The sequence below is a fragment of the Toxotes jaculatrix genome, chromosome 12 (genome assembly GCF_017976425.1).
Source record: "Toxotes jaculatrix isolate fToxJac2 chromosome 12, fToxJac2.pri, whole genome shotgun sequence".
Lineage (NCBI taxonomy): Eukaryota > Metazoa > Chordata > Actinopteri > Toxotidae > Toxotes > Toxotes jaculatrix.
In genome coordinates, this window is record NC_054405.1 from 13,501,525 (window position 1) to 13,529,450 (window position 27,926).

The window sequence follows — 27,926 nt, forward strand, 5'->3', positions numbered from 1 at the left end:
ATATGATAAGCCACTACTGAGCATTGCTTAGATGTGACAAGCCTAATTCAACAAAACAGCTATGTCCAGAGAAGCACAGACGACTACCATTCTGCCACATCCACTCTGACCTGCCCCTCTCGCTTTAACATCCAAACATATTTGTAAAATATACTTTTAAGTTCAAGGTTGTTACAAATGTATCCAAAAAAGACTTGTTTCGGCTTCTGAGGGGTTTCAGAAAAAGTCTGACAACCACTGCAATAAACTGTCCAAGGAACAGAAGAGCAGCAGATAAAGGCATGTGATGACTGCAAATAAGAAAAAAAAAAAAGAAGTAAATCAACATTTAAACATAATGGACTCACCAGAGAAAACAATCTAAGGGGGTTGCAGGGGTTGCTATTTTTTAATCAGACTTTAGCCTATCTTTGAGCTTGTGTGAGGTCAATAAATTTCAGTTGCAGGTAAATACAAAGTTTTAATTTTTTGTTTGTTTTTTCCTTCTTATTTTGTTGTCGGAAAAAAAAAACAGTTTTAGACACTTTAAATGTTACGGTTCTTATCCATCACACAATGCCATCAGAATCTGCATCTGAATGTTCCCAAATTCATTCTGCAGCATGAGACAAGAGTCCCAAACATACAGCCAGAAACTATCTTCAGCAACAAGAAGAACAAGGAGTTCTGCAACAGTCTGGCCCCAACAGGGCCCCATCTCGACATCATGGAGTCAGTGTGGGATTACAAGAAAAAGACCGAAGACATTGTGACTTACTAAATCCTCATAAGAACTCTTGCAACTTCTCCATTATGCTTGGAACAATCTACCTGCCAAGTTGTAAACTTGTGTGTAAGTGTTGCCAGGATAACTGCTGTCGTTTTAAAGGCAAAGATCACAGGAAATATTGATTTTATTTTGGGGTTTTTTTCTGTTTACTGTACTTTGTATGAAGTCACTTGATCAATGAAATCTAGTCATGGCATTTTGAAAAAGAAAAACATCCTCCCTTGACTTTTAATGTCTAAGATCTGCACATGACTGTATGTAATTGTGATGGTCTGATAAGTTTTAAATTAAAGAGGAAAAGACCCTCCCCATTACGTCAGTGCATACGGCCAATCAGCGCCATGGGAATCTCTCTCTCTCGCTTAATCGCGCTCCGTGCCTGCGCTCGTGCGTGTGTCTGTGTCAACTAGTTGTTAGCTAGGGCTAGCTGCTCAGATAGCTAGCTTGTTGAAACATTTTCATATAGGCACTGTGTGTGCTAAGAAACAGCTGTCGTTCATCATGAGAGAGGACCTCCGCTTCCGCTGTATGTCCGGCAGCCTCTGATGCCAAAGAGGATGAGGAACTGTCTGAAAACAATGATAAGTTAGCCAACGCCAACAGAAAGTGAAGCTACTGTTTTTGGACAGACGATTGCTTCGCTCGCTAGCATCCAGAGAAGGAAACCTCTGAGATTTTTTTTTCGCAAGGACTGGATGCGGAAGGAGGATATAAGGCAAGCTGGATAGCTAATGCTAACTGTAAGCGATGCTGGCATCCAAGTGTAGAAAACATTTCACTGTGAGCACAATTATCAAATCCATCAAGCTAACGTTAGCCAGTGACAAACTAAACTAACGCTCACCTAGCGACCAGCGGTTAAGCTAACTTGTGGTTGTAGGCTGGTGTTAGTCACCCAGCTAACGACAGGGACATTACCCAGGTTGAAATGCTGATCTATGCGGCCTAGCATTAGCCGGTGACTAGCGTCAAGCAATCTAATGATGTTTAACGTTTGTCAGCTAGTCTGCAGTGGTGTACCGCTGCTATCGATTATGTTTTCATATTCACCGAGGTGATTGAAGGCGTTGGCGTTTAAGCAGATCTTATTTTATCGATCAGAAACGCACAGATATATTCGTAAGCTAGGCTAAATTGTGTGTTAGCTTGCTAATGTCAGTGAGAAAACTTAATCTAGCTGGCACAGCACTGGCCTGGACGTTAAAAGATTGAGTTTTAAGCTCTGTCTTCGTGTCCGAGACCTGTAAAAACTTAAAAACTATGTTATGTAGCTTTTCTGTTTTTTTGTTTTGTTTAGAAGACATCTATTGACAAACGTTACAGTCATTTTAATCATTGTAATGCGTGCCAGTCTCAGCTTATGTCAGTCTCACATTTCCTTTTAGTGAACAAGTAAAAACACTCTACAACTCCACCTTACCAGCTGGTCAAATGATTATTACTAATGTAGAAATTTTGAATGATAAATGATCAAGTTTTATGTTTGAGTGTTTTGATCTTTTGCTAAGTGTATGCAAGACCAACTGGAAACAAAGATGAATTTATATAGTTCCATAAACAGGTGGAATTTAAGGAAGTAATTAAAGTGAAACAGACTAGAAAGACATGTGAAGGTGCTCATCTCCACAGCTGATCTGTACATGTGGACAGCTGACAGATTTTTACAACAGTTAAACATGTTCTGTGATTTTTCAGTGTAATTTCATGAATGGGTTATTGCTTGGCATTCGTTTTTCCCCCACTGAATGCGATGTTTGCAACATAGCTTCATATAAGGAAACAAACCAGTTTTGATCTTTCTTGCAGATGAATGTTCTTTCATACATTCAGTGGGTTACCAATGTGCCAAAAAGTCACTCTCCTGATTACCCAACAAGGATTAGGCTAGAGTGTGGCAACATCGGTGCAGGGAGGGAGCACATACTGGCACAAGAATATGCAAGGATTCTTGACCTCAACTGAAATATACATATCCAAGACACAGAACTATTGTCCTTGATGAAACAGTCTTGGTTGACCTGCCATCCCCAATGGAAGTGCCATCGTAGACAAAAGATACTGTGGCTCGAACTGCTGCACAGTTTTTTGAGCTACAGCCTTGGAGGAAGCATTTCAGCTTTTGGTTGAACCGGAAGGTGGAGATGGGTTCCCAGGCTCTTCAGATATTGCGGCAGGGTGTGTGGGCTTCACTCACAGGAGGCTGGTATGTGGACCCCCATCAGAGCACGTTCTCCAACTGCTTCCACCTCTACCTTTGGATATTTCTTCTGGCCTTCCCCTTTCTGCTGTACATGGTAAGCACATTAGCATCAGCAGGTTATGATAAAATAAATAATAAATTAAGGAACCACTAAATTCTGGCATATATTCCTATAAACAATGTTATTGAGCAGAATTGATGAGACCTGGGTTGCAGCTGTACCTTTGGACTTCAGTGGACAATTTCTGTATTTAGTCTCATTTGCTTTCATTGTGTTTTCACTACCTCTTAGGCTCTTCCTCCTAGCTTGGTGGTAGCAGGCGTCTACTCTGCTGTGGTGGCAGTCTTTTTCACAGCCATTAAGGTGGTGAACTACCGGCTTCATGCTATGTTTGACCTTGGGGAGATTGTAGAGAAGAAGCAAGCCTCACTCACAGCTGAAGCCCCAAGGACAGAAGAAGGAGATGAAGGTTCAGGTGTTCACGATGGGAATCAACACAGGTAAGAGGACATTTTCTGACTACTTTTGGAGAAAACGTATGAAATCACAACACTGTGAAATGCTGAATCCTTTTAATTTTATGTTTAACTTCTTCACAGGGATAGTCATGTTGGTGTAGAGATGACAGTTTTTCGGAAGGTCAACTCAACACCCCCGGTGCGCTGTAGCTCCCAGCACTCGCTGTTTGGATTAAACCAGGTGTCGGTGAGGCTTACCATATTTTAGAGTTGCATACAGTCTTCTTTCTTCTCCCTCCATTATTACACCAGTTCCACTTGTTAGTGAAAATGTTTAATTTTTTGAGTTCCCCCGCCTGTCTGCTGGGCAAAAGTTTTCATTAGATCCAAATGTTGTAATGGAATTTTAAACATATGCTGACGTTGGTTAGCCTTGTGCTGGTGGTTAGTGGGTATATATTTTGATTAACTGCATTTTCCAAATTTGTTTTATTTATTTTTTTTGTTCTTATTTTTCAGGAGTTCTTGCCCCAGCTGGAAGATACGGGGCGCACTAAGGGTAAATAAATGAATTCTGTGCCACCACTGCATATCAGAATTGACAGGTTTTTATTTTAAACAGTACTATATGCAGTCTTTGTGTATACTTTCCTTACACAGTTAAATATGTGTGCCAGATCACTGTGAGTTGAATATGCACTTTTGCTTTTTATCGTGACTTCTTTCTTTTTACCTCAGATATCAGAGAGCTAATGCGGGAACAAGGAAGCAATAATGTGATTGTTACATCAGCTCACCGTGAGATCCTACGCCAGAGTTCCCAGGACACCATTAGTAAGTCTGCTCCTGATCACTGACCAGAAACAAGCATCATGCAAACTAAACGTCTAATGCCTGTCTGTATGAAAACTCACGTTCAGTAGCCCAGGCAATAAGCATACCAATACTTTACACATTCCATTGGAGGCTGTTAGCTCTTACTTCTGTCTGTTGGGATGAATGGGAGTGCATACATCCAAAATTTATAATAAAGAGGTAAAACTGTTGGTCCTTAGAAGCAGAATTTAAAACGTATCTGTTACAGTCTGCCAAAGTGATTGTCAATTTTGTGTTGGTCTGTCTTACTGTACAGGGGCCCCCAGTGTGGTCCAGTCCTGCATTGCAGCCGGTCTGGGAGGTGATTTCCCAGGTCTTATGGGAGTATCTGGAGTGTCAGCTGGGTTTGGAGAACCTGGAGACTGCTTGTCTATCCCACCTTCACCCTCCAGTCAAGAAGATGGAGGTGAGAAAGAACAGGTGCAGGAAGTGGAGGAGTTACCAGAACAGATGTCTCAACGGAGTCCTGAGGACAATGGGCTGGGGGCTTATTCTCCCCTTGGCCCCTCTGCTGAATCTGAGAGCTTGGGGGATACTCCCCTTAGCCCCCTTATAAAGAGCAGCTTAAGCGAGGAGCTGAGTGAAAATCTCTTGGGTTTGGGCCTTGACCCCGTGGCGTTTGCACCTGGGACTGAGCACCCGGGCAGCCGCAGTGGGGTGGCACTAGCTGCCGGATCCACGGACAGCTGTTTCAGTGCAGGTGGAGCCACCACAGACCGTGAGACACTGAGTACTGTTAGCAGTTATCGCAGTGAAAAAACTGATTCCACTCAGCTGGAAAGCCCTTCATTCAGCCAGCCACGGCCTACAGATGGACAGTCGTCTGCCTCAGCAAAAGCGACAGGCTCTAACGTCCCTGAGCCCACAGAGGATCCAGCAGAACAGGGTGGCAGTGATACAGACAACCTGTCAGACAGTGTGTTACTGCGCTCCCCTTCCAAAGAGTTCTCCCTCAGCCAAGGGCTAGACAGGACACTTGTTGAAGGAGAGGATTTACCCCTTGTACCTTCTGAAATTGCACAGCCCCCTCCTCTCCAGAACTCTTCCCCTTCAAGTAGTGGCCACTCAGATGTTTGTGATTTAGACAGAAGTGTCCCAGTTCCTCCTCTACCCCCACCTCGGCAGGCCAATTCAGTGCCCTCAGGGCTGGCCCTGGGTCTAGTGTGTTCTGAGCCTGCTTTGCCCATATCCTCTACCCCCTTCTTACTGTCTGACCAGCCTGCTCTGCAAGCCCAGCAGGTTGTGCGCCCTAAAGACTTAAAGCTGCTGCGGGCCAGCGGCAGTAGTGTGGGGCACAGGCCAGGCCGACGGAAAGCTCCACGAAGGCGAGTGGGAGCAGGAAGCAGTAGTTTTGACTGTGGCTCTTACAGGCGTCATCACAATCATAGACAACACAGAGATTACATCCCAGTGCGCAACCGACTGGGTGCCAAGGCATACAGTGAAAGCTTATTTGAGGATTCTAGCGACGAGGATGATGGCAGCGACATGAGCGCCGGTTCTAGTCTGGGCTCTCAGCGCCGGTACAGCTCTGACGACGACGACGACGACGATGATGACGACTCAAGTTCCTCTACCTCCTGCTACTCCCCAGACCTCGCTAACACTGGCATTACATCCCCACTGCCCCCTGCTGCTCAACTGCCCACTCCAAGAGAAGGGGATTTACCTGAAACTGCTGGCCCTTCTCATTCTCGTGCTGCTCAGCGCTCCTCTAGCACAGCTAGTGCTAAGACTCATGCGAGAGTGCTAAGTATGGATGGGGCAGGTGGAAGCCAGAGCAACACGGCAGCTCTGCCTTCTACTCTGCTTACAATGCCCTCCACCTCCACCCCTGCACCTCGGACTCTCACCATCTCTAAGTCTGATCTGGAAGCCCGCACTATTCATACAGATGGCTTCCCTGGAACTCACCATCATCGGCTGGACTCTCTTGGAGGCTCTTGGACTGGCAACCAGATGGGCTGGAGGGCAGGAGAGCTGGTTGAAGAGGGAGCTGTGGGAGGAGGTGAGTTGGTGTAATAATCAGTTGTGCAGAATTTGTATTTTAGCCATATCCTGTTCTAGTTTTCAGTGCAGGTGGTGGGAGAATCTTGGTATGCAGCATTGTTTTCAATATGTTTCGGAGTCTCCATCTGATTAAGAAAAATAGCCAGCCAGGAGAACCTCGGATATGAAGCCAAGTTGTAAGGCATCCACAGGCATCCACTGATTTAAAAAAAAAAAAAAAATATGTTACCTGGTATTTTATTTAATCTACACACAAGTTAATGCCATAGAAAACAAGTCCCTTATTTTAGCAGTATTTTACCATATTATGAATTGTCAAAAAAGGTTAGCAACTTAAGCTTTCTCTTGAACACTTTATGAATCGCACTACCTCTGTTTCCAGTGTACCCTTGTCATCAGCATTATTTCGAAAAAATAAAGGGTTAGATGGTGAATATATATCAAAAATTGGCAAAATTACCTTCATTTAAATTGGAAGGCATACATTTGAAAATTATATACAACTTCCAAACTGAAAAGTATGTTTTTGTAATTTAATCTACGAAATGATAAGATAGTGTCAACTAAGGAAGGATAACATTTACTGAAGTTGTGAACAGTATTTACATATAATCGTATTGTATCATATTGAAATTCGCTCCCTGGCAAACCTCAACTCTGAACAAATATAATTGTTTGAAAGAATGTGATTTACAGTCACTGTCTTTTCAAGGTTAATCTGAGTCACTAATGTGAAAGTAAACCCCTCATTTAATGACCGCAGATCAGTGCTTACCTCTATATTTGTGACTCAGCCTTGTAGTTTAGAAACCATGAAATAAATTCAGAAATCATGATCAAGACAAAGAGCTGCCTTGCTACTCCAGACATTACTCATATTTCGTTATGTGTTGGCATCAGACAAACGTGAGTAATAACCTTAAATTAAAAAAAAAAAATGAGTGAAAACCTAGGAAGGAAAATAGATCATTGGGGGAAAGCAACAAGTTACGGTAAATAGAAGAGACAACACAATATATATTGGTGTCAGGGTATCCTGCCTTGTGTTATAGTGTAGACGCCTTTACTCATATCAGAATTAATACACTTTGATGAAAAATGAAATTATTCTTAAAGGGCAGTCTCACCGACCACCTTCAGTAACCAGTTTCCTGGGCTACCTGAAATATATTGATTAAAATCTTTGGCTAATGTACTTTAACAACTAATTATTTGAGACAAACACTAATGGAGCTTATTCTTTTTACACTACAAATGATCACCAACATTAATGCCTCATTAAGCTTCATTCTTGTTTTTAACAGGAACTCTGTGGGGTTTTCCATGCCTGGATAAATGCAGAAGAAACAGAGTTTGATTAATTGTTAAGCTTTGTTCACTTTAAGACATAACATTTCAGTTTCAGTAGTAGTTCAGTGTATTTGACCATTTCTGGTTTGCAGAACTATATAAAGGTAACAGGAAAATTCAGTGACAGGCTAATGTTACATATTGGAGTCCATTTTTGATGCAAATGGTGCCTTGCGTGGTGTACACTGACACTGTAAGGTAAACCGTGGCATTGATGTAACTGATAACCCTTCGACAGCCATGGCTCCCGAGGATGGGGGCAAACACGACTCAGTCAGCAGTGTAAAGAGGACCCAGGCCATCCGCAGGAGACACAATGCTGGGAGCAACCCTACACCACCCCCATCCACCATGGGATCCCCTCCCAGGTTAGTCGAGTAAACACACCTGGGTGAAGGCTGTAGCTGATGCCTTGCCTCAACTGTGCCTTTAATTTCTCCAATATCTGATCAAAGTTCACGGCAAGTTTACAGTCTAATGAATGTAAGAATTAATGATCCTAATAAAAATTGCTGTTTGGGGAAATATTTCTGGGGATTTGCCATAAAATTAATATTCTGAGCAAGTTTCAGAGAAATTAATGATAACACATTAATTATTTGAAACGACCACTCAGGGAACATACCAGCTTCAGTAGAACTGATTGACCTTAGGCTTAACACTGCCAAAATTACATGTTAAAGCTGATGTTTGACAATATTTTTCAGCATTTTTTTTTTTGTTCCTATAGCCTGCAGGACCTTCAGCGGGCTCGGACCTCCTCTCATTCACGGACTCGCACGCTTCCCTCAGCCTTACAGTTTGCCTCCTCGCTCCTACTGCCCCGCAGCGGCATCCACGAGGCCTCCACCTTTGACGACACGTCAGAGGGAGCGGTGCACTATTTCTATGATGAGAGTGGTGAGTCAGGGGCTTTAAAGGAGTTGTTCAGCATTTTGGGGAATATAGTTAGTTGCTTTCATGTTGAGAGTTAAATGTTTTGTTTTGAATTAATGGAGTTAAAATAATGCACCAATGTATCATCTGTTAGTTCCTCTGCTTTGTCTACGGGTTATTCCCTGTTGAAAGTATTCCATTTCATTCCTCTTTCTGTTGTGTAACAGGAGTGAAGAGGTCCTACACGTTTGGACCTGCTGGAGGCGGCTATGAGGACCCCGTTCAGTAAGTTCTAAAGTTTTATATCCCTTTTTTTTAAGACTATAAGAGTTCATTTGCTATTAGAAAGCCATGACTAAAAGTTCCAATTAATGTTGTGAAATTTCACGCTTGCAGGGAAAGGGAGAGGCAGTCCCAGTCCTCAAGCTTCACCTCCACTGAGGTCCAGGAAGGCGCACCAGTCTTGACCATGCTCCAGCCCAGACCTGTGGTTTTACAGGGCATGCAGGTGCGCAGGGTGCCTCTGGAAATGCCTGAGGTTAGCAGTCTTTGATGTTTGTTGTGGCAGATTATCTTAGGTTGAATGTCATACAAAGAAATCTGGACTGTACCTCAGAGTAAACTATCACAGATTGTCCTTTTTCAATTCCTCCTCTGAATTCATCACCTGTTTCTCACCTCATCTTTAGTTTGATCTGGATCACGAGTCTCTACAAGAGTCCCAGGAAAACACTCTGATGATTGAGGAGAAAGCCAAACCCAAACAGTATTATCGCTTTTGGGTGCTGCCCGGGAAGTGGCTGAGGGTTCGATATGATCGACTGGCTCTTCTGGCCTTATTGGACAGGTAAGCCAGGCTGTTGGAGCAGACGAGGGATGATAGCCTGTTTGTTCTACCTCGTTCTTCAAACCAAAGCAAAGTCTTTTGTACTCAGCTGTCCACGACATGAGTGACTGACATGCAATGAATAATGTATGTGTGCATTTGTGTGTTTAATCTTATTTTCCCCATTTTTTTCTATCTTTTGTGCATCTTTGTGTCATTTCATAAAAAAAAACTCCAGGCTAGAAAGGGAACTATCAGTGGTGCATTTCAAGTAAATATTTGAAGTGTGTGCAAAGCAAGCAGCAAGTCATTTTCTGTGAAACAGGTGCACAAAGACTGTTCCAAATCCAAACCAGTCACATGGTCATGCACGACTATTCGTTTCATGGTTTTGACTTCACAGTGCAATTGAAACCACAGTGCTTCTGAGAACAGGCAGCCGATCATTGATGCTAAAGTGGTTATCTGTGATGAGACACAGCTGTTTATCAAGAACTCTTGAAGATAAAGGCAGAAAACAGAAACGGGATTACGATAATGTTTACTCTTGTAAATATAACATTTTCTTCTGCAGGATGCATTTTAATACTCTGGTTTGGATGTGGCTTTGTGATTCTACAGCACAGTACAATTGTGCAGCACCAATGTTTTACTAATTAAACAAAGCCCAGAGTCCCTTTATTACCATGTGCCTGATGCCCAACAGTATAATGGCTTATTTTAATCAAGGTGTGTTAAAAACATATTACACGCCCCAGTAGTTTTCATTTCACGTTAATTACCTTTATCAAGTAGCATGATATGTATATAGAGGGCAATGAGACAGTGGAGTGAAGACATGATTGACAAGTTTTCCAAATGTTGATTTTCTCTGAATTCTGTTGCCAGGAACCGCCGCGTGGGAGAGAACGTGTTTGCTGTGGTGCTGGCCAGTCTGGTGGCCTTCCTGGGGTTCCTACTGTTGCTCCAGGGCTTTTTCAGGGACATCTGGGTCTTCCAGTTCTGCCTGGTCATTGCTAGCTGCCAGTACTCCTTACTGAAGGTACCTCACCTTCGATTTCATTAGCAAAATGGGTTTCGCTTTTCATTTTCGTTTGTTGTTGTTTTGTTTTTTAAATTGAATATTTATTGATCTTGTTTCTGTTACAAATATCTTTAGATGGCCAGTTTCAGTCGCCTTTTGTCCACGACCAAAACACTCAACCTCCATGCTCACACTGTACAGTTTGATCGACCGGCCAAAACGAGGGATGCTCACTCTGAACTAAACAAAAGAACCCAAATCAATTTTGATTTTCAATCGTGACAATGACAGTAATGTTTTATTCCAACAAGATGTCTGCATCCTCCAAAATATTGACAAATTAGAGACAGACACTGCCACTTTGTGCTATTCTACTTTGAATGGGAAGCGAGAAGAAAAAAAACAAAACAGACCTACAGATGGCTGCGAAGATGTCTGGAGACAATGTTGGCTTTCTGTTTTCGAAATGAAGTTCTGCTTTATTTGTATCACAGCACAGCCTCTGTGAAGGATACAGTAGCAACACGATGTAAAATACTGCTCTAATAATATTAAGACCAGCTCATTTTGGTTTACAACCCATCGTTTAACAGCAGCCATGTGGGAAATCTGGTCGCGGAACTGCTCAGACCACAAGAGAGCTGACCAAAATTTCAGATATGCCAGAAATCCATCTGATCATTCAGCAGCCAGATTGTTGATCTTCCTGGCAATTAATCAGGCACTGCGACACCCCCGTCACACTGAACATGAAACTAGAACCCGTCTGGCAAAAATTCTGCTCAGTTCTGGTTTGGGAAGATGGATTTAGGTTAAAAAATCAGGCTTAATTCATAGTTTTAAAGTGTTAAATGTATCTTTTCCATGCAGTATTTAAGCCACAGTTTTTTTTGGGGGGGTTTACAGCGTACAGTGCAGTATAAGAATCAAATTATCTTATTATCTCATTTCTGTGTTTTATGCAAAATATATGTAAAACCTGTGAAGCCTAAATTCCCTCTCCTTTGTTTTTTCTTCGTTTTATTTAGAGTGTACAACCAGATGCAGCTTCTCCCATGCACGTGAGTACTGGTTTCATCTTTGTATGACATTTCTCCTCGTTCTCATCGTGGAAGTGTGACTTTTGTGACTGTGTCTTTTTGTCTGTTATTTTAAAGGGCCATAACTGGATCATTGTGTACAGTCGGCCGGTCTACTTCTGCTTGTGCTGTGTGATGATCTGGATCTTTGACCTATCTGGGCGCTCTGGAAGCCTGCAACCCTTCTCCCTCTATGGTGTCACCTTCTTCTCTGGACACTTCCTGCTCTGTGTCAGGGATATGCTCATTGGTTAGTTTTTATACATGACTGGTTACATCAGCATTGTACAAGGTGCCCAGGTTACCACTCACACTAGGATTGTGAACACCCTGTGTCTGTTTTTATACTGAAGTGGTAATTTAATAAGAGAATAGCCATAAATCAGTCATACATGTTCATAATGAATGGGATGGATTCATGGGTTTAAACTTGGTAGAGAAAATTCTAAAGGTTCACCAAGTTAATAAACATTCATGTGTCTTGTTTTGTGTCTGTGGTTTATGTCCACCATCTTCACATTTTCCTGAACATGTTTTCCTCTTTTGTCCGACAGTGTTTGCCTTGTGTTTCCCGGTCATTTTCCTGTTTGGGTTGCTACCTCAGGTCAATACCTTTGTGATGTGTCTGCTGGAGCAGATCGACATGCACATTTTTGGTGGAACTGGTAAGAACATGTCTACACAAACAGGATGATGATGTAATACCTCGTCAAGAAAATAAGGAAGTGTTAAAACATCTGACCACTTTAGAAACATGATTAGCTGTGTTTTGGTTCTTCCTGATTTTCTCTCACTGTGTCTCTTTCCTCAGCCACTACCAGCCCCCTCTCATCTCTGTTCAGCCTCATACGCAGCATGTTGGTGGCTGCTCTGCTGTATGGATTTTGTCTTGGTGCTATCAACGTAAGTGGAACAGAGGCACTGTACATGAAAGTAGGGGTGCTTTGGTGTTTCAGGTTTAGAGCTTCTGGTCAGAGTAGGATTTTATATGGACAGACCTTAATTTAATATTGTTTTGTTTACTCTTTTTCTTTTTTTTATTCTTTCTTTCTTTTTCATCAGGCACCGTGGGGGGATGCCCATGTGCCAGTACTGTTCTCTGTGTTTTGTGGCCTACTTCTGGCCTTGTCCTACCACCTCAGCCGCCAAAGCAGTGATCCCACCATCCTGTGGTTAGTATATGGCTTCACATTATCAATCATGGCCTAAGATGTCATTGAACGTCTTCAACGTGACATGCAGTGTATATTTTTATTTTTGCACATTTTGCAAAAAAAGAAATTCTCATTAAAATGTTTAGTGTTAGACCTGTTCTTGTTTTAATTATTTTTTTCCCCTTACTTTTGAAATAGCGTCTCATGTTTTCTCTACACAGGAAGCATTTCAGATGAGGTTTTCAGACAGTTGGTCTGACAAAATAACTATTTTAATCAGCACTACTGTTTACGTAGGCTGTGCAACTTGTTGTCTTTTACTTGTGCTTTACACATGTAAGTGTTACCTGAAGTGCAATTTTAGGCTCTAAGTCTGTTTTCTGCTGTTTTACATATATAACTAAACAGATTGTGTTTTGTGTTCTGAGTACTGCCAAAACACAAGTAACCTACACACAGGAGAGAGCATGAATGCATCCTGCGTAGATAGTGATGAGAGGTCACTGCTGACATACTGCTTTCACTACGCTGCCTCATCCTTCTTTTTGTACGTTCTTTTTTATTTTACCGCTTACATCAGGTCACTGGTCCGGTCTAAATTATTCCCTGAGCTGGAGAACCGAACACCAGAAGAACCCCCTGTGGAGATCAAGGACCCTCTTCCTGACAAGCTTCGTAACTCTGTGGTAAAGATCACACCACACTTTCCTGCACAGACTGGCAAGTTGACTTTTGATTTCAGTGTCATTAATATTAAAGTCATACCCCTGTGCTTTCTCACTTTGTCTTTGTAGAAAGAGATTCTTCATTCAGACCTCGTCATGTGTCCCCTCATGGCTGTGATTACCTTTGCCATCAGTGCCAGCACAGTTTTCATCGCTCTACAAGTTAGTTGGAGCGGGGTTTATTATCCTATTCTTACAACACATTTCTCACAGGATTTCACTGACAAATGGCCGTATACATTTCATGCTAATTTTGCTCTTTTCGCTCTTGATCCACAGCCTGCTCTTAGCTTTGTCTTGTACATCCTGGCCGGAGTCGTAGGCTTCATTACACACTATCTCCTGCCGCAGCTCCGCAAACAGCTGCCGTGGTTCTGCCTGGCTCACCCTGTTCTTCGCTCCAGAGAGTACAGTCAGTTTGAGGTCCGAGGTGAGTGTCTGATTTCTCTTTTATGTTTGCTCATATAAACAGAAACATGTACGTGGAAGAAAGAAGAAAACCTACTATGAATTGGCACATTATAAGTATCCCCACTGGAAAAAGCTGCATGGGGTAAATGAAAAACAGTAAGATCTCTAGTTGAAGTGCTCTTGTAGCGTTCAAACGCTAAACCTCAAACATCTCCTTAGGAGCTTTATAGAGTGCAACATTACTAAACTGTGTAATTATTTTTAAACAATTAAAAAGGTGAGTATTCGGAGTAACACTGACAGACTAAGAATCAATAAATCAGCACTACTGCTTAAGTAGCTGAATTAAAACTGAACAAGCAACAATAGAATTTTATTTCCTCCATCTTAAGGCAGGTTTGGCAGTGTAAAGTAACTTCACACTGCATACATGATGGTGCAGCCTGCGCCCTCCTGTACATCTTCCTTCCAGGCATCATATATCATCCTGAGCAGATCCATTTCCAGTATTTGATAACTGTTATGGATGTTAGAAATAGTACACCACACCACCCATTGTGTAAACATCTTTTCAACTTTTTTTTTTCAGTTTAAATAATTTTCTGCCAGATTTCTTTCACAGCCGCAAAAAGCTTTAGGGAGAAAACTAGAGTTTGGGCTGTGGATTTTCACAAGAAGTGTGTAAGATCTTTTTTTTTTCTTCTTCTTTCTGTTTGCCCCAGATGCTGCTCAGTTAATGTGGTTTGAGAAGCTGTATGCGTGGCTCCAGTGCGTGGAGAAGTATTTCATCTACCCAGCTGTGGTGCTTAACTCCCTAACGACAGAAGCTCGAACTGTGGGCCAGAACCACAAAGAGCTGGACATCTAGTAAGCCTTTCCTCATTCTGTCTCCTACACTATTTCACGTCCATACATTACAGTGTTCTCCAGCTCTGCTCCCTGGAGATATGTACTGTTAGCTGTGTGTTGGAACTGTAGAACATAAAATTAATAGACATGCCAAACCACCCCCAGGCGTATTGCTTTCTGCAAGGTGTGCTCAGTAGCACAGGATACAGAAAATATATTCCCTCAAGCCCCCCCCCCCCCCCCCCCTTTTTTTTCTCTTCTTCAACCTGTAAACCAGCCAGTCTGTGCAGTAGTCTTTGTAAAGGTGAATACATTTTCAGTTGAATTGTAGCACATGCAGACAACTGCTTGCATCTGGGTTTGGAGGTCTCATAACATTCCTTTACTTCATGGTGTTAGCCGTGTATGTCAGTGTGTGACACTGATTCTCTCTCTCTCTCTGTCTTTCTTGACGTCTCCAGCAGCCGAGCTCTCTTCATCTCAGTAGCAGGCATGAAGCTACTGCGTTCGGCCTTCTGCGCCCCGTCGCAGCAGTACGTCACGCTGTGCTTCACCACACTCTTCTTCCACTTTGACTATCCACACTTCTCAGAGACCTTCCTAATCGACTACTACTTCATGTCCATTCTCTTCAGCAAGGTCAGAACACGCTGTATCAGCTTCGAAGTTTGGTCACAAATAATATCAGTTTGTTTCACTTTATTCTACTTGACATGCAGTTTGTTAGCCTCGGTGGACATGTGTTGTGCCTCTGTAGTATCATGAATACTGCTGGTGACATGTTTTCTCAGTGGGATTTTGTTTTCTCCTGTGAATTCTCAGATGTGGGACCTGCTGTACAAGCTTCGCTTTGTGTTGACTTACATCGCCCCCTGGCAGATCACCTGGGGCTCAGCCTTCCACGCCTTCGCTCAACCCTTCGCCGTGCCCCGTATCCTTCAGTTTGTTTAATGTTCTCACTGCAATGTAAATGTAAATTCTAATTCAAGTCAAATCCAGATAACTTTCCACAACAAGTTATCTGGATTTGACTTTGATCATATGAAGGACATTTCACCAGTAGCTATGTTGTTGATGACAAATCCTTAACTTTTGTTACTTCAGACTCTGCTGTGCTGTTTGTCCAAGCCATCTTTTCTGCCATATTTTCCACCCCTCTCAATCCTGTCCTGGGCAGTGCTGTGTTTGTCACCTCATACACCAGACCTGTAAAATTCTGGGAGCGCGACTACAAGTATGTTTTTGATCAATTTCTCAATGCAAGTGTGAAACTGCTTTTTGTACAAACCAAATATAAGGTATTTCGGCTGAGTTGTAATGCCGGTCTGTCGTGTTTGCAGCACCAAGCGGGTTGATCATTCTAACACCAGACTTGCCACTCAGTTAGACCGCAACCCAGGTAATGCCATAATGTTCACCATCGCATCATCTCTAACTGACTCCTGTTTATTTGTGCTCTGTAGCTATGGTGACGGTCTTTTCTTTTCTTAAAGGTGCCGACGACAACAACCTGAATTCGATTTTCTACGAGCACCTGACACGATCTCTGCAGCACAGCCTGTGTGGAGACCTGCTGCTGGGCCGCTGGGGCAACTACAGCACAGGCGACTGCTTCATCCTCGCCTCGGACTACCTCAACGCTCTGGTGCACATCATCGAGATCGGCAACGGCCTGGTCACCTTCCAGCTGAGGGGTCTAGAGTTCAGAGGTGAGCAGCAGGGGATGATGGGGTTGACAATCTTAGGGGCTTGTAGAATGAGCTCAGTTTAATTGCTGTTGTTTACCTGCTGGTTTGAACATGTCATTTGAGTATTTGTTTTCACAGAGTAGCATTTATTTATAGAGACTGGGCCGCTGTAGCTCAATCAGTAGTGGCAGCTGACAAGGTCAAGCTACTGTGCACATTGAAAAACATTGCAAGATTTAACAAGCTGAGTGGTACAAGCTGAATGGTACTGATCATCTGTACCCAAATAAACCTAAATATCATAATCTAAAATGACAAAATCTGAGTTATTTTAAGATATTTAGATTTTTAAACACACAGAGAGGATGTTTATTGTAGTCCATTAAAATGATAGTTTAATTAAATTATATTAATTCAGGTTAATTATACATTTTATCAATTTGTCACAGATACTTTATGACTATATATAGGAAAGTACTTGTGCAACTGATCCTCATCTGCTTCACATCTGTCCAGGCACCTACTGTCAGCAGAGGGAGGTAGAGGCCATCACAGAGGGGGTGGAGGAGGACGAGGGGTGCTGCTGCTGTGAACCTGGACATCTGCCCCACATGTTGTCATTCAACGCAGCATTTGGACAGCGCTGGCTGGCGTGGGAGGTGGCCGCCACCAAGTATGTACTAGAGGGGTACAGCATCAGCGACAACAATGCAGCCTCCATGTTGCAAGTGTTCGACCTTCGGAAGATCCTCATCACGTACTATGTCAAGGTAAGCCACTGATCAGAGGAGTTCTTTTTTGCTTCCTGTTCTTAGATCATGCTTTCTGCTTGAGATGATGACTTGCATCTTTTTTCCCCGCTGAAGACTGTTTTATGAGCCTGCTTTTCTGTATGTCTACAGAAATCATTTGAATCGTGTTTGTTCCTTCAAACAGAGTATCATCTACTATGTGAGTCGATCCTCTAAGCTGGACGAGTGGCTGACCAATGAGACCATTCAGGAGGCTCTGCGGCCTTGTCTCGGGCCCAACTACGTAGACAGTGACCCCACCTTCAACCTGAACATCGATGAGGACTATGACCACAGGGCCTCCGGCATTACCCCCTCCTCATTCTGCATGGTTTACCTGGACTGGATTCAGTATTGCAACAGCAGGCGTCAAACGGTTAGACCCTCTCCAACATTTACACCACAATCTCACTTGGATCGTGGTTGTTTTTTTTGTCTTTTCCTCTTTCTTTTTTTTTTTTTTTTTCTTCTACAGCTATCCACATCCTCATCCTTGCCTGAGCTGTAACCAAATGTAGCATGCCCACATTTGTCCAAACATACAAGTAAAACCACTTGCAACATTACTTTGCAAATCAAGAAATTAGTGCCACCCTTTTGAAACTGAATACAGAAATGTGAAAATGTGGAAAGTTGATGAGATGGGGTTCTGCATTTCTCTACATCTGGTGATGAAACTTTATGAAATTAATTCAGGAGCTGCTTGTTTTGTCTGGAAATGTTACTCCTTTCAGCCCTACACATCTTTAATATGACAGCTAGTGCCATCCCTTTCCATGCCTAGTCTTTGGGGTTTTTGTTCTTCATGGTGTACAAAATAAAAATTCTAAAAAAAAAAGTCATTAAACATGCAATATTTAATAATTAATCTTAACTTTTCTATTGTGTTGTAGCCGGTTACTTGTGAAAAAGATTCCCCACTTGTCAACCTCTGTTTTGGGTTGTGTATCCTGGGAAGAAGAGCTCTGGGCACAGCCTCCCACAGCATGTCAGCAAGGTAAGACCACCAGGCTGTAATACCTCATCTCATACTGTGACTAATAGCACCCGTCACTGCCCACATATGTGCCAGCAATATGCAAGAGTTATAGTTGTTTATCTGTCTGACAGCTTGGAGCCGTTTCTCTATGGCCTCCACGCACTCTTCAAGGGAGACTTTCGCATCACGTCTCCAAGGGATGAATGGGTGTTTGCAGACATGGACCTGCTGAATCGAGTCGTGGCTCCAGGAGTGCGGATGTCGCTCAAACTGCATCAGGTGGCATTTCTCACACGACAATAACAAAAAAAAAAAAAAAAAAAAAAAGCAGCCCTGAGCCTAAAACTAGCTCTAGCCCTGTCTTTGTCACTGAACTGAGACCAACACTGTAACCTGTGTTCCCCTCCAGGATCACTTTACATCTCCGGACGAGTATGAGGATCCGATGGTCCTTTATGACGCCATCACTGCCAACGAGGAGAAGATGTTGATATCACACGAGGGTGACCCCGTGTGGCGCAGCGCTATTCTAGCAAACATGCCTTCACTGCTGGCACTGCGCCACATCATGGACGACGGCAGCGACGAGTACAAGATCATCATGCTTAACAAGCGGTTCCTCAGCTTCAGAGTCATCAAGGTGACATCTCTTCCTGTGTATTACTTGGTGTCTTGTTATTTCTGGCTTGTTTTATCACTGTCTTATTTAACTTGTTGTCGTATTAATTTATTGATTATTTAAACTTATTTTTCTGTAAAATTGAACTACTTTATGCTCAGGATTGTTTTCACACTCTTAACTGGATAATGGTTACGTTATTTATATTCAGCCTGCCCGCCTCTGCGCTCCACTCCTGACCTGTCTTTGTGCTGCCCCCCACAGGTGAACAGAGAGTGTGTGCGTGGGCTGTGGGCGGGGCAACAGCAGGAGCTGGTTTTCCTGCGTAATCGTAACCCAGAGCGTGGCAGCATTCAAAACGCCAAACAGGCCCTGAGGAATATGATTAACTCTTCATGCGACCAGCCCATTGGCTACCCCATCTATGTGTCCCCCCTCACCACCTCGTACGCAGGGGGGCACAGCCAGCTCCGGTCTGTGTGGGGAGGACCCGTCAGCCCACACAACATTTACACCTGGCTTATCAGTAGCTGGGACAGGTACATGGTCTGAACTTTATGTGATACACACACAAATCTTTCAGTGACGGCAATGCTGCTGGGAACATCTTAACTCTAATACATGCCTCCCTGCAGGTTACAGAAAGGGTGTGGTGCTGGCTGTAATAGTGGAGGAAACATCGAAGACTCAGACTGTGGAGGCGGCTCCACTTCCATCTCCACCAACCCAGCCGTTCACACCACCCAGAGTACACCAGCCTCCAGCCTTCCCCAACCGCACATCACCACTGTCCAGCCCTCCATGGGTGAGATCTGAGAGAAACTACTGCTGTCCTCAGCCTGCTGAAAAGCTACAGCTGCACATTTTTTTATATAGAGTTTTTATGTAAAATGTATACATGAAATGGGTTTACTTGCATTTCAGGTACAGACAACCCTGTAGGTCCAACCCAGAACTGGCCTCACCACCCCCAACCTCTTCCATTAGCTTTGCTCAGTCAATCTGAGGGCAGGATGGAGGCAGGCCTTCTCACATCCCTACAGCGTACGTCCTCCATCCAGGGGCTCCTGGGCCAGCAGCTGTCCAGCTCCCAGCTCTCCTTCAGCAGCACTGTGGCCCCGCCTCCTCTACCAGGCCCCGAACGCTTCTGCCCGGCCAGCCTCTTGGAGAACTCGGGGCACAGAGTGGGCCAGCGGGCTGGCCTCGGCCAGGGCAGTGGACTACACTATGAGAGCCACTTTGGCAAATGGAGTTTTTCAGGCAGGAAGGGCTTTAATGGACCAGCTGCTGTGGAGGGGGAAGGAGGAACAGTTCAGACCATACGCACACAGGTGAGGAGACTGTCAGTATGTTTACTGTTGACACATATGTAACTCTAGTCAGGTTCATGTTCTCCCCAGAGAATGGTCTGTTCTTTTTTGTAAAACACCTGAGAGAGTTCAAGCTCTGGCTACTTTCTCACCTTGACACAACTGTCCAATCACAGCGTGAGGTGAGTGTGAATGTCAGGTTGTCTGCGGACAGACAGTGTCAGTTTGTGGTGTTGGTGGGGGACCATTCTGTGTTTTTTCCAAGTCCTGTTTTTGTCTCTTATCCAACAAAGAAAATCCAGCTTCACGGTATTAGTAGGTGGATTAAACAGAAATGGGAATTAGTTGCAGCCCTACTAGGATGCTGTAGTTATGTGTCATTAACAGAATTTTGTTCGCAGTCTAGGGCGGGACCATGACCAGCATTACAGATCTTTTACCTGCTTACTGGATTCATGTTGCAAGCTTTATTACAGCAAGTGGTTGTTTTTTTGTTTGTTTGTTTAAAAAAAAAGATGCTATTTCTGATTTTCTGGGATGAAGATTTTTTGTTTTTGTTTTATTTTTTTTCATCTGTCTTATCTTTTACAGCCTACTCCTCCTGCACCCCTACAAGAGGTCAGTCCAACACAAGATCCTCTGGGAGCCACTCAAACGATGGATCCAACGCTGCTGAGTGCAGCGGACCCCCCCACCTCCCGAGAGGAATCCACAGAGCTGCCTTTACTTGAGCACCTGCGCTGAGTCTGCACTGGGAGAGACCCCCCAAGTGACATTCTCTGCAGCGAAAGCACACCGCGGTTGAATCTGGACCGGGCCTTGCCCCGCTTCGAGACCGGACTCATTCCAGCCTTCGGCACTCCATTCCATCAACCCCTGTTCAAATGGCTCAGTTCAGCCGCAATTTGCAAATCCTCCAGTGGCCCTCTGCAATACTGGATAGATTTGGTTGTATACACATCACCCCTCTCCTACCCAGCCAAAGGAGTTAAACGTATGCTGAGCTGATGCAAGTCAGATCATTAAATGATTTCAGCCAAAGTCAGCTTTCATCAAGACTCATAAGGCCTGATGATGTACTCGTTCTTAACAAAGGCACTCGGTGTCTCTATGGACAACCTTTTGGCTGTAACAGTAGTGACAGGCCAGAAAGGCCAGTGCAATTATAAGGGATATTTTGCTTGAGGATTGTTTATTTTTCTATACTGGAGAATAGAGGATCACCTCTGACTTTCTCTCACTTGACATCTGCACCAGCAGGGTTTTTTTTTTGTTGGTTTTTTTTTTTTTTTTTTGCATAACCAATCAAAAAAAAAAAAGATTATTATGTTGCTGTATGTGCAGGTGAAGGATATGTGGAAACCGTGATAAGCCTTGTTTTGTCCCCCACCCTGCCGCCACACTCACCGGACCTACAGTCGTGTGTCAAAATAATATTTATCAGTACATATTGAACAGTTTCAGGAGCCTCCACTTCTTCTCCCCTGCACATTACACATATTCAACAAGGAAAAAAAAAACATACACACACATCCCACCAAAATGTCATCTTTTCTGTCCTCTGGCCTGTTTCCTACAGAGGTGCCTGACAACATCAACACTCAACAGTTCTGTCTTGGAGCAAGTTTCAGGGACAAAAACAAAGAAAAAAAAAAAAAACATAGCACTCCCCTCCATCCCAGCCAACATGTGGTGCTTTTACCGCTAGTTTACAGTCTATTTAGGCTTGTACACGAGTCCTGAATCTGACTAGCAGCACAGAGATGTGGGATGACTTCGGACAGAGCTGGTGCCCATGGATCAGGATCAAGCGGAGGGTGATTCCAATCTGTGAAAATTGTGTTGATCACAAACCTACAAACTGGGAGTGTTAGAAACTTTAAAGCCTTTTTTTTTTTTTTTTGGTGGAATGTCCTTTTTTGGTTCTTTTTTTACTTTACTTGAAGAATCACACGTTCCTCAGTGTTCAAGGGGCACTGAGTCTGTTTTCTTTGGAATGACGATCAATAACGCCCTCTCCGATCAGATCCAGTCAGCTGACGGCTTTCTCAATAGCAGGGACCCAGGCTGCTTTGTGTGGGGAGCTCTGTTTTCTTTGCCTGCAGTACGGCCCCTCCCATTACTATACTACTGCTTCTGCATCTCCTGCTACTACTAATATACCCACTACTACTGCTGTTTCTACAACAGTTGAATCCAGCGTTTTAGTTGGAAATAAACAAAGCTGAATAAATACTGAAAGCAAAGGTGGAATATTTATTTGATTAATATTGTCTTACAGATATCTTTAATGGGGTTTGTCTTTATGGTGTGCTGATATATCGAATTGGAAATCTGCCTTCTGTCAACTGTACTCCCACCCCTCCCTCAATTTGTTTGGTGTCATCACATTTGTATCATCTCAGCAATGGCTGTCTTTTTTCTTTTTTTTTTTTTTAATTTAATATGAACTGGAAGTGTTCCTGAGAAGTCACTTTAGGTTTGTTTCTTTCCCACTCTTGCACTCTTTGTTCCACCACTGTGAAAAGCAAATGAAAACACTGATTGAGGATTGAAGTGCATCACGTAACGAGAAAAAGAAGCTGACGGTCCGACCAAATTCAGCCCCTTAAATTTTTCTCCATTTCCAGTGGCTTTGTCCCTGTGTGCCCAGCTGTGTGCAGTGGTTTAAAGATTCTGAAATAACCATGTGCCATGCCATTTACCGTCGTATCCGAAGATACGCTTCATGTGCTAGTTTTCTCACCAAATAATCTCGCAGAAGCGGCGTTCCCCCTGTAGGAAACTTGAATGGAGGGCAGCGTTCTCAGGGTCTGTAATGGAAAAGAAGCTGACGTCTTCTGCAGGACGACTTTTTGTCCAAAGGGAGAAAACGGCCCCCTTTTTTTTAAGTTAGTAACATCCTCAACTCAGGAAAAACAGACTTTCTGATCAGTGCTGGTTTCTGTTTTTCTTTTCTCCTCATTCATCATGTATCCAAAGTAACAGGGAGTTTGTTTTTGTTTTTTTTCTTTTCTTTTTTTTTTATTATTATTTTTGCTTTGCTAGGAGTGAGGAAAGCACAAGTTAACGGACAGACCTGGGTGTCAGTAAAAAAGGGATTTTTTAATCTCTGAAATTATGTACAGCATGTTTCGTATATAAATATATATTTAAAATATAAATCTATTTTATTATTATTGGATTTTGGGTTCTTTTACATTGAAGACACTATGTTGAGGTTAAGGGGAGGGACTCTTGTGTTTACCCATCAGAGGGCAGAGCTGAGTGGAGAGAGGCACTCTTCACACCGAAATGTGCAGTTTTGGAAGAATCAGTTAATACTTCTTTTGCACAAAATGTATCATACACCATCCCACTTTGTTATCGTTTTATTATTTTAGCTATTTTGGGAGGGGGGTCTTTTATTTAAGAACTTTAAGGCAGTGTTTAATGTTCTGTACAGTTTTTTATGTGATTTTTTTTCCCCTCCTATTTAAATTAAAGGTTTTTGTGTCTTTGTTTGCAAATCAACTGCTCTGAGTGATTTAATTTTCCTTTTTACTTTGTCCAGTTGGTTGGCTATGTTTTTTTGTTTTTTTTTTTTTTTGCCTTAATTTGAGCCTTTAGCCTTAATTTTACTTATGTTTAACCTTTAAATGTTAAAACAAAGGGTGTAGAGCTACAGTGCAAAGTCAGATATACATTAGAACTTTGCAGTTAATCAGTTAAATAGAGCGTCGTTTTCAGCCACAGCAGGCTGCTTTTTTCTTCTTTTTTTTTTTTAACTGAAACAAAGACAAAGTTAGCAGCTACCTGCAAAACATAATAGAGTATTTAGCAGCTGAAGATCCAAACATTTCCCTCAGGAGTTGATGGACACAAAAACAGCTAAAAGAAAAGTGAATACTAAGCTCTTAGACATGTGGACACAACTGCGACTCCAGATTAATGCTATTGTTCCTCTTTAACTACTGGATGTGTAGAAACCGTGTTTCCACTGCACCCAAGTGAAAAAGACTGCAGGTTTAAATGTTTAAAGCACCCTACACACTCATAGTCCACCCATGCAGGTGTTCTCACTAAGGTTGCCTTATGAAACCGCTGTGTGTGTTTGATTGACAGCTCCCTAACTCTTCTGTCTTTGCTGTCCTTGTGGGGTGGGACAATTTACACACTGTCATTGCTGTTCTTATTAGGTAACTCTGACATCACAGTAGCAAAAGCACAGGTTTGAATGATAAAACTAACTGAATTTCATTCAGCTACTTCACTGCCTCACTGTCACAAGTTAATGTGACACTTGAATAGAAAAGAAACATTATCAGTGTTTATTAATAATACCTCTGCTTTTCCTTCTATCCCAAGTCAAAATGTCTGCTGTGAAAAGAGCCTCCTCCCTGCAGAGCTCCAGAAAAATCTATGAAGTTATGGCAATAAATAATTTACAACTAAACAGTTGAATCTCACCTCTTCAGGTGAGATTATACAGTGAGGTTAGGACAGTAGTACGTTGCTTGTTCAAAGACAGAGATCATGTTGGTCAGGGAAGCCTGAGTGCCCCATTTTTATCATGTAGTTTTAACAGTCTCCTAGTTTTGAAGGAACTGGGGAACATGTTGAAAGTGTGTCATATGCAGCACAACTGCAGCTCCTCTATGTAAATAAAATACCACACCTATCAGAACTAGGGCATTTATTTCAGAATTTGTGATGCTGTACAGCAGGGAGCATTCTCTAGAATCCAAAATCTAGATGAAACAAAGAGTCCTGAAAGTCTTTTGTTTGACACCTGTGTTGGAACATTGTTTCTTTTTTCTTTTTTAATTCCAGTTGATGTTGAGAAATCAAACAAACGAGCGCTTCATCAGAGACGGAGTGTATCGGATCTCGTTGTAACACCCCTCCTCCTCTTCCTTCCCCTCCCTCCACCTCCCGTCCTGCCCCGTGCGATGGAGCCACAGCACGAGCACCAGCAACGCCAGCAACACCAGGCTCATCGACAAGGTCAGCAGCACACCCTGCAGGATGCCTGAGGAACTGTCTGGGGCTGCAGGGGAGGACACAACAGGAGAAGATGGCAAGGGTTTGACAAATCGAAAGAAAATCATTTAAGTGGCTGCCATGAGAGGAGTCAGTGAGGGATGATGGGTGAAAAAAAGAGGCACTCACTGCTGTAGATGGACAGATTGACATAGCAGTTCTCAGTTCCCAGGAGGTTCGTGGCATAGCAGCGATACAGGCCGGACGTCTGAGAGGACACATTGACAATTTGGACGGAGCCTGACAGATCCCCTGGGAGAGAGAAAGAGAGGACATTCACTTCAATGGCACTGAGCTAATGAGAAGAGAAAGACTTTGAAGGAGAACAGATGTATGAGAGCATCATGGGAAGTGTAGGATCCTGCGATCTTTTTTTTTTTTTTTTAGCTTAACCCAAACTAGGGAATAAAAATCAGGCTTCTGCTGCTTTGATTTTGACCACTCAAAATCACAGGACTGTGAATCTCCCAAATTTATGAAAGCTCCCATCTTAGATGATTATTCTGCCAAAGGGTCATTTGAACTGAAAACGTGTGTGTGGCTCTGACCCTCCATGTTGATGGGAAGTGAGATTTCCTCTGGATTCAGTTTATCCCAGCGGATCTCTGGAGTGGGGATGCCCTCTGCCACTGAGCAGGACAACGTGACACTTCCTCCCATATCAATATCTCCATCCCACTGGCACACAGGCAGCGAAGGTGGCGCTACAACAAAAAAAACAGTCCACTCTTTCAGGAATTTTTCTTGTTACGTGTTTCAAACTGAAACTAACCTAACAGAGGATCTACCAGAAGCTTTGAATACTGTAAGTCAGTGACGTCTGAAAATCAAAGCTGATTGATGAGACTGACAGCAATTGAGACTAAAGCATGTAAGATATTATTTGCCCTTTTGAGCAAACTTACCCAGGACACTGAGCACCAGTTCTCCTATGCCAGGATCTGCTGTCTCAGGTGGGTTATTGACCATGCAGCGGTAAATACCCGCATCGGATACTTGTGTGTCATTCAGGATAATATCCGCACTCCAGGGAATACCTGCAAGCATGAAAGGGGTTTGGCTTGCATGAAATAATTATGTTGTTGAGGAATTTAAAAAAAATACGAAGTTAACATGCAAGACACAAGTATTCACAAAATTTTAAAGTAAAAAAAATAAAATAAAAAAAGTTGATACAACTTGATTCAGTTAAAAGGGGTTTTCAATTATTTTTCAATTATACCTGTAAAACCCACCCTGCCAGTGAGGGAGGGGTCTTCAATCACCTGTCCATGGTCATACACAATCACCTGGAAGTGAGAGCAGCCGTTAACACACACTAAGTAGTTTCAGACCTTAAAAGTAAGAACAGGCTTACTGTGTTTGATAGAAGGTTTTTTTTTACTGTGACTGTGGGTTTAATGTGGACATTTGCATCAGAGTCATCAAAATTTCCCTTTGGATATTGGTTTTAAAATCATCAGAACGATTTTAAAAATACATAAAAGTGAAAGAACGAACAACTTTCAGAAGAACTTTCACCGTTATTCTCCCTGCAGCAGGTTACATTTTTCATGATGATATTTCACCAGCTCATACTCTACACTCATGGTGGTTATCATGAAATTCCTGATATATATCTGAAATATCTGATCGGTCTGTAAGGCTGCAGGTTATTGCTGCATGAGAGGTGTTTGTGGTGGGATTCAGACCTGTATCGGGGTTTCTGGGTTGGAGAAGGGAGCCAGAGTCCAGATAACGTTGAGCCTGGAGAGAGGGCTGGAGGTGAAGAAGGAGCAGGGCAGGATGACAAAATCCCCTCGGACCACCTCCAGACTGGCTTCCCTCATGGTTACCCTGAGTGCAACTGTGTCAAATGACAAGAAAGAAGAGTACAAAAAAAGAGAGACGAGTTAAATCTGTCACGTAATATGCAAGGCCTTAGAGTTATCTCTTAAATTTCTCCATGTTTTTTTGTTATTTCAAATTTTTCACTTCCCTAGTTTCTATGCTGACGTGCAGACTGCACCGTTCGCCCCCTCTCTTCCTTCATTATTGAAATAATGAACCCTTCCCCCTTCCTCCCTGTCATCCCCAGGCCTTTTGTGTGTGTGTGTGTGTGTATGTGTGTATGGGAATTCAGCGTGCATATTAGTTGTTAATTACACTTGACAGCTCTGAGGTTGAGCCAAACCGATCACAGACTGAGTGGAACAACAGCTCACTTCACTGGGAAGAGTTCATGAAAACATGCTGTCAATTCACGGCATTGTTTCCATGTAGATCACCAGTTTCTAAAATGTCAGTCTATTGACAATCTTTAAAATTTAAGACAATTCAAGAAACATAGGTTTAATAGGATATAACTATAATATGAATAAGGGGATGTGTTTCAGGTGCTATTTTGGAGTCAAGCAATTAAGAAAAAGTGCAATGAGTGCAAATAAACTTCTCAGCTCATAAAGTTTGATGAAGCTCTTAACTCTTATAAATGATTAAAAACAATTTTCCTTTTCTAGTCAGAAATAAAAGTCTTTCAAAAAATAAATTGTTAATTTTTTTTGCAGACAGTTTTAGTATATTTAGTACAAGGAATTTGTAACCTCACACACAAACAGATCTAACACTGTGGGTCTTACACTCAGTAGATTAAGATCTGTCATCCTTGTATTTCCGAGAGAACAATAAAATGAACAAATCCCAAAATCCACGTGAAGAAGTACAGAAAAGAAGGAGAGAATCTTGTAGCTTTGCAAAATCCCTCAAAACACTTGAACTCTGTGAAAAAATATTGTTGATCTTGTTTTGCTGTATTTGTATCAAAAGCTTAAAGACAGCAGACAAGCATACTCACCACTCTCCAGAGCGGTGAAACACACACACAGGATCCAGAGCATCCATCTTCCAGAAGAACCCATAGCTGAGAGGAA

General features: G+C 42.7%; 2 protein-coding genes across 5 annotated transcripts; one reads left to right on the forward strand and one right to left on the reverse strand.

The window, feature by feature from the left end:
* The first annotated feature begins 2,559 nt into the window (after positions 1-2,559).
* On the forward strand, positions 2,560-21,593 carry LOC121190553 (pecanex-like protein 3). Of its 4 annotated transcripts, none has more exons than XM_041051375.1 (35): positions 2,560-3,063; positions 3,262-3,470; positions 3,570-3,675; positions 3,948-3,987; positions 4,167-4,262; positions 4,561-6,312; positions 7,903-8,032; positions 8,395-8,564; positions 8,768-8,825; positions 8,937-9,078; positions 9,230-9,387; positions 10,255-10,408; positions 11,419-11,451; positions 11,548-11,719; positions 12,024-12,134; positions 12,281-12,372; positions 12,532-12,641; positions 13,204-13,309; positions 13,418-13,510; positions 13,628-13,778; positions 14,482-14,626; positions 15,070-15,247; positions 15,431-15,539; positions 15,713-15,842; positions 15,949-16,007; positions 16,102-16,317; positions 16,813-17,066; positions 17,233-17,463; positions 17,981-18,084; positions 18,198-18,345; positions 18,476-18,706; positions 18,950-19,224; positions 19,321-19,490; positions 19,610-20,016; positions 20,587-21,593. In XM_041051375.1, the coding sequence occupies exons 1-35, from the start codon at positions 2,911-2,913 to the stop codon at positions 20,737-20,739; spliced, it is 6,846 nt and encodes a 2,281-aa protein (XP_040907309.1). In that variant the 5' UTR covers positions 2,560-2,910; the 3' UTR covers positions 20,740-21,593. The 4 variants fall into 4 exon arrangements, with proteins under 4 accessions (XP_040907309.1, XP_040907310.1, XP_040907312.1 ...); XM_041051376.1 differs by having other exon boundaries at positions 15,073-15,247; XM_041051378.1 differs by having other exon boundaries at positions 8,937-9,048.
* Positions 21,594-24,821: 3,228 nt separating this feature from the next.
* Positions 24,822-27,914, reverse strand: zgc:165604 (uncharacterized protein LOC792578 homolog). Its single transcript, XM_041051974.1, has 7 exons — positions 27,851-27,914; positions 26,709-26,863; positions 26,240-26,306; positions 25,923-26,054; positions 25,566-25,721; positions 25,147-25,269; positions 24,822-25,024 (listed from the first exon to the last, which is right to left on the reverse strand). The coding sequence occupies exons 1-7, from the start codon at positions 27,912-27,914 to the stop codon at positions 24,822-24,824; spliced, it is 900 nt and encodes a 299-aa protein (XP_040907908.1).
* Between the last annotated feature and the right edge of the window lie 12 nt (positions 27,915-27,926).